Here is a 17462-nt window from a genome sequence, read left to right on the forward strand (position 1 = left end):
ACACCGGTGGAAGCAACCTGGGGCCCTAGCCCTGGTCCCCGTTTTGGGTCACCTGGGAAACCGTTGGCTCCTCTGAGCCCTTTTACATGTGAGATGGCCTCACCTGGCCACGGAGGGAGGTGCTTCCGGCACAAAGCCTGGGCAGGGAGAGCCAGCTGCCTGCCTCCTGCCCCAGGCCCCCACCCCATCACTTCTGGGCCCAAGGCTGTCCGGCTCTGGGGCAGAAGCTTCGGTCCCTACCCTGAGCTGAAGCACCAACCTTCCAGAGCCTCGGCTTCTCCAGAAGTAACAGGCAGGGCTCCCAGGGACACCCCGGACTGAGCAGGGAGCTTGTGGGCACATGTCTTCTGGGGCACCTCCAATGTGGCCCAGCTGTTGGCACCTCCCCCCTGTCCAAAGGGCCCTGGGCCCAGGCACAGAGGCCTTGATAGTCCCATCTGTCCAGGGGGGACCAGGAGAGGGCAAGGGAGGCCTGGGGTGTGGGCAGGCCCCCACACCTGAGAAAGGAGGGGCCAGTGGAGGCCATGGCCAGACATGAGCGTCCCACGGGCCTGGCTGCTGCCGCACCCCCATCCCCGCTCTGCTCCCACACGCAAGCAGGTGGACTCCAGCCACAGGGACGCTCCCAGGGGACAGGATCTGCCCCGACCGTGCCCCGGGGACAGTGAACCCAGCACTCACTGGGCTGGCCAGGCCTCTCACAACCTGCTGCTCCCGGACAGCAAAGGGGATAGATGGGTCCACCTTTCTGGAAAGCAATTTACTACCAAGGCCTGGAAGTTGTCCAGGGATTTGATGCCAACGAAACAATCAGAAATGTGAGCAGAGCTATCCAAGGGCAGGGCCGCTGGGTGAATCAGGCACCCCAGGGGCTCCGGGCCACCTTTGAACAGCCCAGTGGGAGGGTTTCTGGACGGTGGGGAGGGGCTCGTGCTGACGTCAGGGGCCAGACGGAGTGGACAGCAGCCACATGATGGCCACAGGGGCCAGCCTGGGAGCACGCGAGCCCTCGTTCTTGCCTTTTCTTTTTTTACCCTTTTCTGTCAGTGCATTTTGTGCAAAGTTTACACCGCTTATGAAATTCAGAGAAAAACAGTCTCTGGCAACCAGAGCCAGCGGGCTGGTTTCCTGGGGCTACGGGGTCCACCCCAGCGCTTCCCCGACGCTGTCCTCACACCCCGAGTGGGCAAGGGCGGTGGAGTCCGCGCATGGGCCTGCACTCTTTCACCACAGGGCCTTTACACTGTCTGTTCCTTCTGCCAAAATGCTTGTCCCCAGACACCCACGTGCAGTGCTGAGCAGGCCTCTCTCAAACACCACCCCAAAGAGGCTTCTGTGAACCTGCTCTCAGGCTCCTCACCCCACCGGCCACCAGATCCACTGCTTCTACTTCTTGGCATGTGGTGTGACCGGACAGTTTCACGGGGATCTGGATGTTCCTACTTTCCTGTCCTTCCGCACAGGGGACAGGAGGAGGCTGAGCACCAGGACCTCATAGAGCATGCTCTGTCAGTGGTCAGGAACCACTGAAGAGGGATGGATGGGTGGGTGGATGGGTACATGGGTGGGTGGGCAGATGGATGGATGGGGTGGATGGAAGAGTGGATGGGAGGATGGATAGGAGGATGGGAAGATGGGTGGGTGGGAGGGAGGATGGGTACATAGGTGGGTGGGCAGACGGATGGATGGGATGGATGGAAGAGTGGGTGGGAAGATGGATGGGAGGATGGGAGGATGGGTGGGTGGGTGGATGGATGGGAGGATGGATGGGAGGATGGATGGATGGATGGGAGGATGGATAGGAGGACGGGTCGGTGGCTGGGTGGATGGGTACATGGGTGGGTGGGCAGATGGATGGATGGGGCGGATGGAAGAGTGGATGGGAGGATGGGAGGATGGAAGGATGGGAGGATGGGTGGATGGAGGATGGATGGATGGATGGATGGAGTGTGGATGCACAGATGGATGGGTGGAGGATGGATGGATGGGAGATTGGAAAAATGGATGGGAGAATGGATGGACAAATGGATGGATAGATAGGACGGGTGGGTGGAGGATTTTGATGGATGCATGGTAATCACATCCCTCCCCAACAACTTCCACAGGTCCACAGCCTCTACAAACTGCCCCTTGCAGCCTCCCTCCCACTCCGCACCCCTGCCCCTCCGGCTGCCCACTCTCACTGGCCATGCCTCACATTCCTCCTGTACCTTCCAACATCCACACTTTTGCTCAAACTGCTTCTGCCCGAGACCCCCCTCCCTCCGCTGCCGGGAGGACGTGTGCCCTTCACGTGTCGGCCACTCTGGGAGCCTCCCCTGACCTCACAGGACGCACCTCCATCCCCACGGCATGAGGGACGTTCCCCATGGCCCTGGGGCCGGCCTGGGGACTGGCAGTGCCAGGGCTGAGGGAGGCAGGCGGTGACAGTGACACGCGGCTCTCTGACACCCCCTCCCCAGTGGATACCGAACCCCTGGGGGGAAGGCCGAGCCCCCACCCGGCCCACCTGGGCCATCAGGTTCCAGCCGCCAAGCTCTCTCCTGCCCAGTCTCCCCAAACGCTGACCCTCCTTGCCTCTGAGGGCTGCCCCCACTTTAGGGCCTTTGCACAAACTCTTCCCTGTGACCACACGAGCCCCCATCTACCTTTCCCTCTGTCTCCCTGTGTCTGGGAGGAACCCTGCTCTGGGCGCCCATGCAGGTGCCATGACCCTGAATCTCAGCCTGGCCAGTCCAGCCCAGCGCCCGGCCCCCACTCATAACGGGAGCGGCAGGGCCTGACACAGGCTGGTGCCACGTGCCAGGCAGGGAGCGGGGCCCGAGACCCCAGGAGTCCTGGCCTCTGCGTCCCATCGGTCACCCTGGGTCTCACCCAGCTCTGTGCTCATGCCCCTTCCCCTGACCTGGCCTGGGGGACCCCTGCAGCCCTCTGGACCCGCAGCCATGGACCTCCCTAGGAGCGGTGGGAAACTGGCTGGGTGGGCTCCCCACGCCATCAGTGCTGGACCAGGCAGGGAGAGACCGTGCCTGACGGGAGGTGCGGGGGACGGTCAGCAGCTGGCCCCAAACCTGGAGCCCAGGCCCCTCCCTCCTGGCCACGGAGCCCGCCCCGGAGGCCACACGGCCAAGACACTTACGCGTCCGTCTCATCCCACAGGATGCAGGTCTGGTTGGTGGTGCCCTGGGAGAGACGGCGGAGTCAGGCCACCTGCCCGCCCTCAAGCCCCGCTCGAGGCAGTGTCCACGTGGGGTCCCATCACCCCGCCTGGCGCCCTGCCTCTGCTGCCCCCCAGAGACGGCGTTTGCGGAGGAGAAACTGAGGCCCAGAGCGGGGAAAGGGCTGGCTCAGCCCCCAGCCCGCTGCGCGGCCTCGGGCAGCTTCTGTTCCCTCTCTGGGCGGGGCTGGGCAGCAGCGACCACTTCCGCTTAATACGAAATGGCCGCCAGAAGGTCAGGGGCACAGACAGGGCTCGGCAAGCACCTCTGCCCCACAGGCTGCGGGGTGATGACAGGGGGCTCCCGCCTGATGAGGGAGGTGCCAGGCGGGAGAGGCTGGGCACGGCCCAGCGCCGGCCGACACTGCCTGTCCTGGCTGGGGAGCGGGGCGGGTGTGGGCAGACTCTCGGTGGCCGAGGGCATCTCAGGCCCAACGGAGAGGCCGGGGAGGAGGGCGTGGTGGGCCTGCGGGGTGGGGGCACATGGCAGAGATAGTTCCGTCCTCTCCAAGGAGCGGCCGGGCTGGCAGCGCCCGGGAGCAGCGGCCTTGGACCTGGGTTAGGCTGCATTCGGCTCCTTCAGTCCCTGCCTGTGACCCCGGGCAAGTCCCCGAAGCTCTGCCAGCCACCGTCCCCGCCCGCCGCTTGAGCTGTCTCTCAAGGCTGGCCAGAGGCCGGGACGTGTGCGCACACGGGGACAGGTGGAGGGGTCCATGTGCGTGGACGTGCACACGGAGGGTACTCACGTTATACATGTGGGCGAACTCGATCTCCAAGGGTGTGAGCAGGGAGCGAGGCGGGGGCTTCACAGTCACCGAGATGACCTTGGAGTTCAGGACAGTTGTGTTCCTGGGGGATAGCCGGTGGCCATGCTGGGGTCAGGAGCCCCTTGCCCCACCTCCCCTAGGCCTGGCCTCTCTAGCCCTCCACCCCCCAGACCCGGCCTCCCCAGGCCCCTCATCCCCCAGACCCGGCCTCCCTGGCCCCCACCCTCCAGACCCGGCCTCCCCGGCCCCCACCTCCCCCAGGCCCGGCCTCCCCGGCCCCACCTCCCCCAGGCCCGGCCTCCCCAGGCCCCCAGCCCCCAGACCCAGCCTCCACAGGCCCCCAGCCCCCAGACCCGGCCTCCCCAGCCCCCACCTCCCCCAGGCCCAGCCTCCCCGGCCCCCACCTGTGCCCTGATGCCCACCTCTGCAGGGCCAGGAAGCTGCCCAGGTTGCGGTAAAGCACGGTGCCCACCACGAACACAGATGAGTCATCAGCCTCTGGAAGACAGCACTGTGGTCGCCCTCCTCCCACCACCCCCAGGCCAAGGCCCTGCTGGGCAAGAGGAGTGTGTCCACCCCCGTCACCCAACCATGGACACAGCACTGCCCTGGAGCTGGGGTACTTCCTCGGTCCCTGTGAGTAACCCCTGAAAGCCAGGGGCAGGCAGGGCACCGTTTTTCTTCCTGGGAACTGGAGTCGCTTGCTGTGTGACACCAGGCAAGACCCTCTCCCTCCCTGTGATGAGGGGCTCCATTCAGCCAAGGTTTCCTGGGGCCTCCCAACATAGTGAGGGCAGAGAGGGCTTCCTGGAAGAGGGGGCAATCTCAGGAACACTGAGATTGTGTAGAAGAAACGGACACCGCCCTAGCCCTTGACACAGCACGTCAGAACTTCTGGAGTGCTTCTGGAGTGGGGCTGGGGAGTTCCTTGGGGGGCCTGAGAGGTTCTAGACTCTGGGGAGCCCCTCCAGCCCCCTGAGGCCCTCACCTGCCAGCCCCGTGGAAAAGACGCTCTTGGACACAGTGACCCTGTCCTCCGGCACCTTGGCCCAGTCGCCTGTGGCCCGCCAGCCCTTCATGGGGAAGCTGATGTCGGTGGCTCCGCTGGCTGGGAGCTTGTGGATGCTGAGGACTGTGCGGGGTGGGGGGCGGGGGGAGGGGAGAGATAGCGACAGACAAAGGGAGACAGAGACAGAGCGGTTTCAGGGTGAGGAGCTTTGGCCCTGGGACGGGAAGTTGGGCGGGACCGTCACGGGGCTGCTCCTGGCTCAGAACAGACGCAGTGTTCGTGGGGCCACCCAGCCACACCACGCAAGGAGTGTGCAGGGGGTACACGGGTGCACAGGGCGTAGGGCATTTGGGTGCACAGGATACAGGGCTGTGAGTATATGACGGGTGAATGGGGGCGTGGGGTGTGCAGTGGGTGCATGGAGTGTGTATGTGTAGGGTGCAGAGGTGCTAGTGTATGAGCGGGGTGTACGGGAGAATGGGGGTGTGCGGGTACAGGGGGTGGGAGGGCTAACGAGGGGTGACGGGAGGAGTCCAGGGCCTCCTTTGGTGACAAAGGGTGGGCCCTGAATGTCCACTGGCTCTGGACAGGCTCCCTGGAGGTGGAAGGTCAGGGGTCCTGGCCCTGGCCTAAGCCCCGCCCCAGGGGCTGTGGGTGGTGCTGGGTGGCCAGGGGTCCAGCCTCTACAGCAAGGTCCGGGGGCAGGCGGCTGAGAGCTGAGGTGGCCTCCGGGCCACACCCGTCACATGTGGCCACAGAAGAGCCCGCTTTCCAGCCACTCCCATCTCACCCGGAACAAGGGCCCCATCAGCCCAGTGAGAAAGGGACCCAGCAGCCTGGAGCCCCTGCTAACCCTGCCTCCAGGCTGGGCTCTCCCCACCTACAGGAGGACGCTGCTCCCACTCCCCTGGCCTCAGGGGTCTCCCCAGCTCTGGGGTCCTGAGCTCGAAGGCGAAAGGCAGGACCAGGGCTCTAGAAACTTCTAGCTTAGCAGGAGTTCATCCCTGCCTGGGGAAGGTACCCAGGTGCGTGCGAACGAGCACAGTGGGCCCAGAGGACACGTCCCCAGAGGCCCAGGAGTCTCTACAGAGGCGGTGACCATCGCCCTCCTCGGCGCTATGTGGACCACTGCCAGGCCCGGGCCCCACCCAGCTCCCCACTGTGAGAAGGTTATCTGGAGAAGTGCCCTGGAGAGCTGTTTAAGGGGACGTGGTGGTAATCGTTGAATGCAACTGCTGCAGGTCCTTGTGCCGACAGCCACCGGCAACCCCCCAAGTCCAGGCCCGTCTATGGCTCCCTCCAGCCCCCCGAGGCCTGCACTGCCGCCTCCCCATTTGAGATTCTGTCAGTGCTACTGAGCTGGTTGTCGCCAAGCCCCTCTGACAAGCACTTCTGGGAGCAGAGTGCAACCTTGCCTTCAAATCTCCGCAGTCCCAGCACAGCGGGTCCTGGGGACAAGGCACTGTGGGCCCCCGACCCCAGGGAGGTAGAAGCTGTGGCTGGGGCTTCCTGTTGCACCCCATGACTCTAAATGTCCAGGGCCTGGTCTGGGTCCGAGAGCCCCCACGCTGACCCCCTCCCAGCATCACATCCAACCACTGTCAGGAGACTTAGGTCTGTGCACCTGAGGACTCATAGATCATCCTAGAACCTGGCCCGGGGGTCCCGCCAGAAACTGAGGCTCGAAAGCCCCGTCCAGGTGTGCAAGATGAGGCCTGGGAGAGAGAGGGCTGGGCTTACCCAGGTTGTCTGTCACCTGGTATGCATCCCGCAAGTCTTTCATGCGGAAGCCGATGACGTCCACGAAGTCCTCCACTAGCCGGAAGAGCTCCTTGGCATTGGGGCCCATCTGCAGACGGGATGGGGGCAGGGTCAGGGAGCCTCAAGATTGTGGGGGGCAGCCCAGCCAAGAATGCGCCAGAACTGAGTGTCACCCGAGTCCCCTGCCCCCCAGCAGGGACACAGCCTCTTGCTCCTCTGCCTCTTCCCGCCTCCTTCCCTCATCTGTTCCGTCCTGGACGAGGTCCCGCCGGTCACTCCCTACCCCGCAGGGCTCTGGACCTGACTTGGGAAGCGGAGTGGGACCTGAGTGTCCACCACCAATTTGTGGATAAGAACACTGAGCCCAGAGGGGCTGTGGCACTCCGGCCCATGGCCAGGTGTCCAGGTGGGAGGAGAGCACGGGTCTCTGGGCGCCGCAGCCCCTGGGCACAGGCGTAGCGGTAGGTTCCCGATCAGTGTGGGGGGGAGGCGGACCGTTCTCTCCAGGTGAGAAAGGACTGCCACGTTCCGGTCTGCACCCTATGGCCAACAAGCTTTCTCAGACCCCTCCCTGAGCCCCAAGCGTGAGCCCGTCATCTGACGGACGGGGATGCCGAGGCTCAGAAGGCTAAGTGACTTCCTGGAAGAGGACAAGCTGAGATTTGAACCCAAGACCCCACCCTGAGCCGGCCTGGGGGATGGGGAGTCACAGAGATGCCCACAGCCACCCCCAGGTGGGCAGGCGTACCAGCTGCGCCTCCTCCCACTTGTCCCGGTTCTCCTCGGCCAGCAAGTTGCTGATGATCTGGACAAAGTTCTGGAAGGAAGAGGAAGAACGGCCAGTGAAAAGGCACGTGCACTCGGTCTCTGCGACCCCAGGGACTGCAGCGCACCAGGCTCCTCTGTCCACGGGACTTCCCAGGCAAGAATACTGGAGTGAGCTGCCATTTCCTTCTCCAGAACAGAGAATAAGGTACCAGAATCATGGCTCAGTGTGACCAGGGGTCAGAGTGTGACCGAGGTCAGGGCTCAGTGCGGGACCCTGCTCAGGGTTCCGTCTGAAGTCGGGACTCGGTCTAAGGCTGGGGTAGAGAATGCCCTCCTGGGCGCCCACCTGCACATCCCCAGGGGTCGGGCTGTAGTACGCCCGGCGGAAGATCTCTGTCATGTTCCTCAGGACGTCGATGGTGGACAGCAGGTCCCCGCTGTAGCTGGTCCCGTCCTGGGAGATCTCCACCAGGGTCTGGATGACCTCGGAGACCCCCTCCCCGGGCAGCCCGCGCTGTGCCTTTGCCAGGTGCTCCCGGGTCTAGGCAGACAGGGTGTGGGTGCTATGACTCTGCAGGTACCAAGGGTCTCCCATGCCCAGAGGGTGCTCTGCAGCCCCCAGCCATGCTGACCCGTGTCCACGGAGTGTACCGCTGGGGATGCAGGGTTATGTCTGAGAATGGAGGGGAGAGGCGAGCCCTGGAGTGATGGGCGGGGTGGGGTGGGAGACCCCGGGGCCCAGCCTCACCATCATCTGGATGTTCCGGTAGTCAATGGACACACAGCGGATATAGGTGGGGGGCTCCCAGTAGGCGATGCCCTCTTCATCCAGCTCACAGCGTCGCAGGATGAGGCCTGTGGAGATGGGTGGTCAGCTCCATCTCCCACTTCTCAGGAGGATGCCCACGTCTGCTGCAAGAGTCCCACCCACCCAGCCACAGCTCCCAAGTGCCTCCAGCTCTCTTGATGGGACCCCCCAGCCCTGGAAGACACTCGCTCATGGCCGCATTCCCGGAGCAGAGCTGGCACGGGGGCCAGGCCTCCGTCGACAGTTTTTCACTCAAAACATTTCTGAGCAGACGCTGCCAGCCAAGCACTGGAGCCTGTTAGGAGCCAAACCTGCAGGCATCCTGTGTGGAGGTTGAACCCTGGGCTGAGTGACGGGCTTCAGAGTTCAGCCCAGGGCTTCTCCCGGAGCCCCTTCCTACCCAGAGCCCTGGGGAGAACCAACAGCCCACCCCTGCCCCGCTCCACCTCTGGGGTCAGGGGGCCCCTGATGACCCTGGTGTGCTGCAGATGCTGGGCAGCCTTGGGGCTGACTGGAGTCAGGTGTGGACGGCCTTGAACACAGGCACAGACTATGACCCAGACCTTACTCCCAGGGAGGCAGGCATAGCTGTAATGACCCTAGGGAACTGCCAGGACACTGCCACCCAACAGGAGCCACGGGGCAGGACGGGACACCTGGTCCACAGCATGGTGCAGAATCAAAATGAGGGGTCACACAAGCAGACAAACGCTACAGAAGTGACACCATCCTGCAACTTGTGTTTTCACTTTACTTCCCTAGATTTGCAAGACGCTACCCAGACCCTGTATTATCCTGTAAACAAAACAGGGTATGGGGGCTGCAGCCACAGCTGGGAATACACAGCCTCCACCACGGTCACCAGCCTTATCAGGGGGTGGGGAGCCCAGAGCAAGCTCATTTTACAGAAAGAAATGGAAGTTCAGAGAGGGTAGGTACTTCCTGAATGTCACACAGCACACAGGGGCACAAAACAACACATGTTCCTCAGACAAGAGGGCAAAGGAAACCAAACCTTCACTGCAGAGCCCCTTCTGGGAGCCCATCCTGCTCTTCCCACACCTCATATCGCTCCATGGGGTGCATGGTGATCAAGACCACTGTGTCCAAAGCCGACTTCCCCGTGACTGGCCGTGCAGACCCAGGGCAAGGCTGTGGCCTCTGTGCCTCTGGTTTCCCACGTGTAAACATCGCACCAAAGGGCTTCATGCCGGCACTGGCTCCGGTGACTTAGGACACGGCGGCCCCGGGTCCCCATCCGCACCCCTCTGGCCTCGGTGTGCAAGGGGCTGCCTGGGCAGGGTCTGGGCTGCGTGCCCTGTGCTGACAGTTCTCGGGCGGGCCTCCAGGGGCATCTCGGTGCCTCCCACACATCCCGCAAGGAAGGGACAGGTGCCCCTGCCAGCCCCTGCCCCCTTGGCCCTCACCTGTGGCGTTGCGGGGACACCGGACCGCAGCCACCTCTCCGGCCGGGGTCTCCTTCCAGACCACAGCTCCAAAGTTGTCCTCATCACAGATCTCATGGGGCTCTGCCAAGGGCCAGAGACATGAGTGGGGGAGGGGAACGCAGGGAGGGTCAGAGAGCTGGCAGCAGGGTCAGGAGGGCCCAGATGCCACGGGACATCCACCCTCACAAGGCGGTTGTCCCCCAGCTGCGCCCCGAGGGCCTCCCCCACCACTCGGGTTGCGCCTCCTCAGGGTCCAGCTGTGGGGCAGAGTGGGGACACTCACCGGGACACCGCTGGGTGCCACACTGCCGGTATTCATCCTGGGGGCCCTGGCAGGCTGCTCCCCCGAAGAAGGGCCCCAAGCAGGCGCGCTCCCTCCGCTGCGTGCCACCCCCGCATGTGACGCTGCAGCCGCCCCACGACGCCCAGGCCTGCCACTTCCCATCCACTGCAGGACACAGCCACGCATGGAGGCACGAGGATGGGGACGAGGGGCGTGCAGGAGCCACAGGGACGCAGGGGCGGGGAGCCAGGAGCGGAAGGAAGTTGACACCAGGGAGGGGAAGGCAGAGCTCAGCTTGATACAGGATAAGAAAAGTGCCTCATGTGCACTGGCCCCCAGGATCCCTCCACCGCCACCACATCCCTGGGGCCTCGTTCCAGGGCCCTCCAGCAGCCCCCAGCCCGCCAAGTGACTCAGGACCGCAGGTCCCCACCCACAGGCCCCGGGGCATGGCCTGACCTGGACACTGCTGCAGGAAGCAGTCTCGCGTCTCTACCCAGTGGCCCTGGCACTCGGCACCCCCGTACGAAGGCCCGTTGCACTCGCGTGTGCGCTGCTGCCGACCCTGGGAGCAGCTGGCGGAGCACGTGCTCCAGCTGGACCACTCGTTCCAGTTTCCATCCACTGCCCGGCCCAGGGGAAGAAGGGGACAGGAAGCCAGCGTGAACAGCCAGGGTCCACACCCCACCTGGGGCACAGGTGTGAGCACCCCACAAAGTCTGAGGCATGGGTGACACCCAAGGAGGCCCCAGCACCCCAACACCCCTGGCGCACCAGTGAGAACGTCCCAGGTTCTCTTGCCTACAGCCTGATCACAGCCTGGGGTTCCAATCTCACCTCTGAGGCCCCAGCAGGTGGGTCTGAGTGGGCAAAGTTGGGCTCCGGGGGCTGGCCGGTGGCCCATTGCGTCCTTCCCTCCTCTGCCCTGTCTCACCCCACCCAGCGCCCTCCCTCTCACCTACCAGGGCACAGAGCGATGTTGCAGAACTTGGTTTGCTTTTCCGGGCCCTCACAGGGGTTGCCTCCAAACTGGGGCGGCCTGCAGGTGCGCGTGCGGTCCCGGAAGCCGCGACCGCAGGTGCTGGAGCACAGGCTCCAAGGCGACCACTCGTCCCAGGCGCCGTGCACTAAGGAGGGAACATAGTGCTCTGCGACCCCTGTCCGGCCCAGCCGGCGGCCGAGTCACCTGCCCTGGACGCCTCGCCCCAGGCCCTGACGCCCCGCCCCACCCCTGACGTCCCGCCCCGACACCACGCCCCTACCCGGCGCCCCGCCCACCTGGACACACGGCCGAGTTGTTGCAGAGCCGCTGCTCCCGCAGGGGCCCGCTGCACTGCGTGCTGTAGGAGGACGACACGCAGAAGCGCGTGCGGGTCTGCCAGCCCTCGCCGCAGGTGCTGGAGCACACGCTCCACGGGGACCACTCCTCGGCCGCGGGGTCACCTGTGGGCCCAGACCTACAGCATCACAGGCCTGCTGCTGCGCCCGTACCTGCGCTGCGGCCAGACCCCCAGGTGGCCGCAGCAAGGCCCGTGAGCTCTCCCTCCTTTTTTTTTGTCTCGACAGGCCCCTTCACCTCACACCATTTCTCCTAAATCCAGTGTGCCTGGAGACCAGCGCCTGGCACCTGAGAGGTTAGTCTAATTATGGGAAATTATTACAGTCATTACTTGGAATCAGCAGCAATTAATAACGTACAGTGTTTGTCCAAAGACCTGATACCCTGGAACCAACTTTCCCCAATTCCCAGCTTTAGTGCGTTTGCTGTCAGCCCCACCCAGACGCTGCCACTCACCTGTCTGCGGGGCCGGGAACCCAAAATGCTGCAGGTCGTCCCCCAGCTCCTCACGCCGCCGGGCATCTGTGGACCGCAGGGACTGGCTCCTGGAGTTGGTGCGGCCAGCGGCTGCAGGGCGGGTCCAGGTAAGCACCCAGGCCCTGGCCTGCGGCTCCCGCCCTGCAGCTCTAGAGGGGCGCTCTTGACCCTTTGCCCCTCAGTCCTCAGTCACAGTCGGGCCCAGGCTTGCCAGCACCAGGGCCACTTGGTCCCACTGGGCAGCTGAGAAACCTGGGACCAGGGCACCCTGGTCTGGTGCCAAGCCCTGTCTGGTCCAGACTCCCCTGTCCTGCGCCCCTCCCTCTCTTCCCCCGGGGCCCGCAGCGTCATCCGCAGGGCACCAGGTGTAGATGGCTGCTGCTGTCCCCTCCTTAGCATCCCGCCTGCAGTCCTGCGTCCCGCGGCCCAGCCCAGACACCACAGGGCCCTCCCCAGGCTTCTGAGATGAGCTCCTCTCCCCAGGAAAACTCATCGGGGAAGAAACAACCCGAAGAATGACAGTCTCATTATAACTTGATTTAACTTTATGGAAGCAGCTAAAATATGCATGAGGTCATTAGAGAGCCTTATTAGAGAAATACATCCTGGAGGCAAGATGCAGCTGGGACAGGCAGCTCTGGTCAGGGCTGGGGATCGGGGTGGAGGGAAAAGCCTCACTGACAGCCTTCCGCGTGCACCCCAGAATTCCCAGTCCGCAGGTGCTAAGACAGCCACATCCAGTCTAACACCCGGTCCCGCCCCTCCTCCTAGGCCGTTGCTTCTGATGCCACCCGGCCTGGACCAGGAGTTGGCCCCTCCCTTGGCTAGGCCCCACCCCCTGACCCCGCCCCGCCCCACGTCCCGCCCCTCACAGCCCTAGCCCGGCCTAGCCTGGCCCCAGCACCTTCCCTTGTCCGGCCAGACCCAGCCCCCGCCCTTTTCCCCACCTGGCCCGGCCCGGGCCCCTCCTTCTCCCCCGCCGCGACTCCGCCCGTCCCACCGGTCCGCGCACTCACGGCCGCAGGCCTTGCGGTTGCACAGGCGGCCCTCCTCCAGCACCCCTTCGCAGCCGCCGCCCTCGATACCCGGCGCCGGCAGGCAGGTGCGCGTCCGCGTCTGCAGGCCTCCGCCGCAGTCCCGCGTGCACTCGCCCCATAGGGACCACAACTTCCAGCCGCCTGGTGGGAACCAGAGGGCAGAGTCAGGGCCGGGGTCAAAAGGCTGCGATGTCTTTCAGGCAGTGTCTCAGGGGTCTCGCAGGGGCCTGAGGGTAGAGCGGCCCCTGCGAAGAAGCCTGGGCGGCGTAACCAGCGCAGCGCCCTGGAGGGTCAGCCAGGAGGCGAGAGTGGGCCTGGATGAGGTTAGCGATGGGGTGCGAAGCATAGGCGGCTGGCAGGGCAGGGGGGGCAGAGGTGCGACCCGAGTTCCCTCTGGGGTCTCAGTGCTTTCTGGCTCTGTTTACAGGCTCCCAGGCCAGGGTCTCCACTGACTCTGAATTTAGGTTCCCAGTGTAGCGGCTGGACCCAGAGCTGGAGCCCCAGGCAGGTCTGAAGAACGAATGAGTGAAAGGCACCCCGGCCACCCCAACAGCTGCCTTATTCCAAGGGCCCAGTGAGGGGGTGGGGGCAGAGGAGGCTTCTACTTGGCACAGAGCCTCAGCCCCTGCAGATCCCCTCCCCATGGTCCTCAGTCTAGACTTGTTCACCCTCCCCCCATGATCTGTGTTGTGTGTTCATTACCCCATCACTCAGGGACACCAGAGGCCCCATACCTGGTGGCCTAGTGAGGTCTCACACCCTGGGCCCCGCCAGGCCTCCCCTCCCCTAGACACAGCAGAGACTGGCCTCCAGGTCCCTCTGGCCACCCTCCTTCAGCCCTCTCACGGATCTTCATGCCGGCCCTGTCCCCTCAAGCATCATGACTGCATGTCCCTGAAGGTCTGAGCCCCTTGGTGGCCCCAGTGCCACCGAGGACAGTAAGAGCCTCCAAGCACTGGGGAGCCACTGAGGGGTGAGGAGCAGGAGGCCAACATCTTGGGCGAGAGCTGGGCTGCACTGATGGCTTCAGGGAGGGGCTGCTTCATCCAGGCATTCAGTCCACAGGCCAGACAGCTCCCGCCCTGAGGGACTCCGGTGCCGCCACCCCATTTGTCCTCAGGAACTCCAGGGCCCCTTGCTCCCAGCACAGCAGGGTCAGGGCAGACCCAGCAAGGGCACGTGCAGGTCACCAAGTGCCTACTGTGGGCTGGGTGCCCTGCACGCAGCCCCTGACACAGCCCCCAGGAATGGGGCAAGGAGAAGGCACTGCCAAGGCCTGGCACTGGGAGTCACCCTGGAGCTGGGCCGCTGCCCCACCTGGGGCGGGAGCAGGGGAGCCAGGCTGGCCAAGGGCAAGTCACGCCTGGCCCGGCAGGAGAGTCCTTGTGGCCTCTCGGAGCCTGGCTTCTCTGGGGAGCACGTGGGGTGAGAAGGTGTACTGTGCAGATCCCTAGGGTGGGTGCTGGAGCCGAAAGATGGGGCTCACGTGGTGGCCCCACCACCCACTGCCCTGGGATGGTCAGGTCCACCCCACCCCGCCCTCACACCCTCCACCTGAGGATGAGGGCGCTTCTTCCCATGTCTGCAGCCTATGATGGCAAGCAGCAAGAAACGACGGGGAGACCACAGGTGTGGGGTCTGTCGATGCTAGAAAGTCCCACTTTGTGTGTGTGTGTGTTTTGGCACATTGCCCAGCGTGTGGGCTCTTAGTTCCCAGACCAGGGATATAACCCGAGCCAAAGCAGTGAAAGCGTCGAGTCCTAACCACCGGCCCGCCAGGGAATTCCTCCAGAGAACCTGCTTTGATGTGCAGCAAGTTGGGCGTCCAGGTGCTGGGTTCTGTGGAGGGCCACTTGAAAGGTGTCAGCTGTCCTGTGCCTGTGCTGGGAACTGACCAGCAGGGGGCGCCAGAAGCAAATGAATGGCAGGCAGGGAAGGGGGCCCAAGTCCCACAAGAAGGCAAGGTTCATTCACCTTCCAGGTCCCCAAGCCATCAAGGATCCTTCTCTGCCCTCCCAAGCGTCTCACCTCCCCTGGAGCCCAGAGAGGCCTCAAGGGCACACAGAAGTCAGGCCTCCTGTTCTCAGACCTGCCTTGCAGCTGGGACACGCAGGTGGGTGGGGCAGGAGGGGCCGGCTTGGATCTGAATCACGTGGTCTGTGGTGGGCATGGGCCCTTCTGTGCCCCTCCTGCACACGCAGTGCAGAGGGGCCCAGGGAGGACCTTGCCAGGGTTGCAGAGGAGAGGCCGGGCTGAGCTTTGCAGGAAGCCTGGTTCCAGGGGGCCAAGGGCCCTGGTTCCGAGCCCCTCCTGGGCCTGGGCTTGATGCCCTGTGCTCCCACCGGGGCCTCTCTGCCCCCGTTGTCCAGGTGAGAAGACTGAGCCTGCCCTAGTGACGGAACGCTTGTGCTCCCCCAGTCAGGAGGGGCTGGGTAGGTTGTTGGACCTGGCCCCCCACCCTTCAAGGCCCGTGCTCCCCCAGGGCCGGCCCTCAGGAGGCATCCTGGGCAGCAGAGTCCTGTCTTCCCCACTTCCTGTCCCCCCTCCCTGCTCAGCATCGGATGCCTCAGGAACCTTGAGTCCCAGTCCACCCAGGAACCAGGTGTGGACCCACTTACAGCAGAGGAAACCAGGGCTCAGAGAGGGGTGGTCCAGACAGTCGGGAGCTGGTGAGGCTCTCCCCACCCCACCCCACAGGAAGATCTGCCCTGGAGTTGAGGAGGCAAGCAGGCCTGAGCCTCCCCAGGCAGGTGGCCCTGGGGTCCCACGGCTGGGTAGGAGCCGGAAGCATGGAGGCTGCCACACAGACATGACTTGGTTTTGAGCTGAAAATGCCTGTGTCCCAGGGCTTCGGGGTGTGTGGCAGCTGACCAGGGCCCAGGGGAGTGGGTGGGGGGCCTGCAGGACAGCCCCCCTGTGCACACTGCCCGTGAGTGGCTCTGAGGCTGCCCAGACATGGGGCCCTCACTGCCGCCACTTCAGGCGCCTTCCCTCGAGGCCCGCTGGTCGGCAGGAGCCCCACAGACACCCCCATTTGATAACAAGGGGAGCCGGGACCAGACCCCCAATCAGATTCCAAGCACTGCCCCTGCGGCCCTCAGACCAGGCAGGCTGCCAGCACCGCTCGCCGACCTGGGGCTCCAGGTCCCAGCGGTCTCACTGGCTGAGCCCCTGGCCTGTCACACTGACACGGAGGAACAGGGAGGCTGGAGTTGGGGGCCGGCCTGGCTGCAGAGACACAGCAGGCCCATCCTCCTGTCCCCCCTGCTGCCCCAGCCCAGCCCCCGTGTGGAAGCCTGAGTGACGTGGAACCTGGCAGTGGGCGGGAGAGAGAGGGTGTCCAAGCCAGGCTAATCGGAGGATGCCACTTGGTTCCCATGGCAACTGCTGCAGAGCTCCGTCTTTCAGGATAGACTCAGGTTAGGCCTCAGCTGCCAAAACACCCACTATTTCAGGGCTGGTTACCTTGGTGACCCAGGTGGCGGGGACGTGGTGGGGGGGAGGGGAAGGAGGGAAGGGTCATATCAGGAGAGGACAGGCAGGGGGTCCACTGGCTCAGAGGACAGACTGCCCCCCGGGCCCGGCCCTGACCCTGCTCATATGCTGATTCCCGGTCCTGATCACACACGGCCTTGATCCTCATCACAGACTGACTTCTGATCCTCGACACAGGATCCCTGTCGCATACCAAGCCCGGCCGCTGATGCACGCTCGGCTAACGGCAGCTGCGGTCTTTGTTATCATTTTTACCGTGTGTCGTCACACGTGGTTGACACCTGATAAATGTTTGTCAGGCAAGCGCATCCAAGACCAGAGAATCACCCAGGCAGGTGTCCTGGGGCCCGCAGGGCTGAGCACGGAGGGGCTCAGGCCACCCTTTCCTGGGTGGCCACGGGGCTCTTGGGCTGGGTGGGCTTTGAGGGGGCAGCAGAAGAGTGGGCAAGGTTGGGGGGGTGGGCTGCCCCTCCAGGCCCGGAAAGAAGCCGCCATTCTTCCCAGGCTCAATGCCCCCTCTGTCTGGAAGCCTCATTTCCATCTCATTAAGGGATGAATAGAGCCAATTAATGGCCGCCAGGCAGCCTTGGCCACCCAGGAGAGAGGACACACGGTGAGGGGGCTCCAGGCCTCCTTCCCACCCCGGCGCCCCAGTCTGGAGGCTGTGGTCACCCCAGTCCCGGGGTCCCTGCACCCCAGTGGGCTGCGGCGGGGCACCCAGGGAGGCCGTCTTCCTGCTGGGCCTCCCTGCCTCCCGGGTCCCCTTTGGAGGAGGCAGTCTGCACTTCCCATCTCGTCCAGCAGAGGTCTCCCCAGTCCAGCATGTCAGGCAGCACCGCCTGTTCCCGCCCCGCCCCTGACTGTCAGGCTGGGGTCCCTACGCAACCACAGCGCAGTCCAGCCCCTGTGAGGACTGAGCCCCCAGAATCAAGGCCTGTCCTGCCGCACACAGGTTCCTCCTCTGAGCCCCTTGCATGGATGTGCAAATGAAGGCCCCAGGGGATGGACAGCTCCGCCCCCACCGAAACCACAGCCCCGCTCTGGCTCCACCAG

The 17462-nt window shown here is 64.3% G+C and overlaps 1 protein-coding gene across 9 annotated transcripts in view; it reads right to left on the bottom strand.

The window, feature by feature from the left end:
- The window catches only part of ADGRB1 (adhesion G protein-coupled receptor B1), a 75393-nt gene that overhangs the window by 39484 nt on the left and 18447 nt on the right, over nt 1-17462 (bottom strand). For 7 of the 9 annotated variants that reach the window (XM_043880285.1, XM_043880281.1, XM_043880278.1 and 4 more), the window contains exons 3-17: nt 12894-13055; nt 11857-11967; nt 11340-11504; nt 11024-11188; nt 10521-10694; nt 10062-10226; nt 9758-9859; nt 8271-8377; nt 7869-8063; nt 7503-7571; nt 6734-6842; nt 4973-5116; nt 4407-4482; nt 3964-4066; nt 3140-3183 (exon numbers count right to left, since the gene is read on the bottom strand). In XM_043880285.1, the coding sequence (XP_043736220.1) occupies nt 3140-3183; nt 3964-4066; nt 4407-4482; nt 4973-5116; nt 6734-6842; nt 7503-7571; nt 7869-8063; nt 8271-8377; nt 9758-9859; nt 10062-10226; nt 10521-10694; nt 11024-11188; nt 11340-11504; nt 11857-11967; nt 12894-13055 (1891 nt within the window). The remainder of the gene's footprint in view (nt 1-3139; nt 3184-3963; nt 4067-4406; nt 4483-4972; nt 5117-6733; nt 6843-7502; nt 7572-7868; nt 8064-8270; nt 8378-9757; nt 9860-10061; nt 10227-10520; nt 10695-11023; nt 11189-11339; nt 11505-11856; nt 11968-12893; nt 13056-17462) is intronic. The other 2 variants (XM_043880282.1, XM_043880286.1) reach the window with 1 other exon arrangement.

The sequence above is a fragment of the Cervus elaphus genome, chromosome 21 (assembly GCF_910594005.1).
Source record: "Cervus elaphus chromosome 21, mCerEla1.1, whole genome shotgun sequence".
Taxonomy (NCBI): Eukaryota; Metazoa; Chordata; class Mammalia; order Artiodactyla; family Cervidae; genus Cervus; species Cervus elaphus.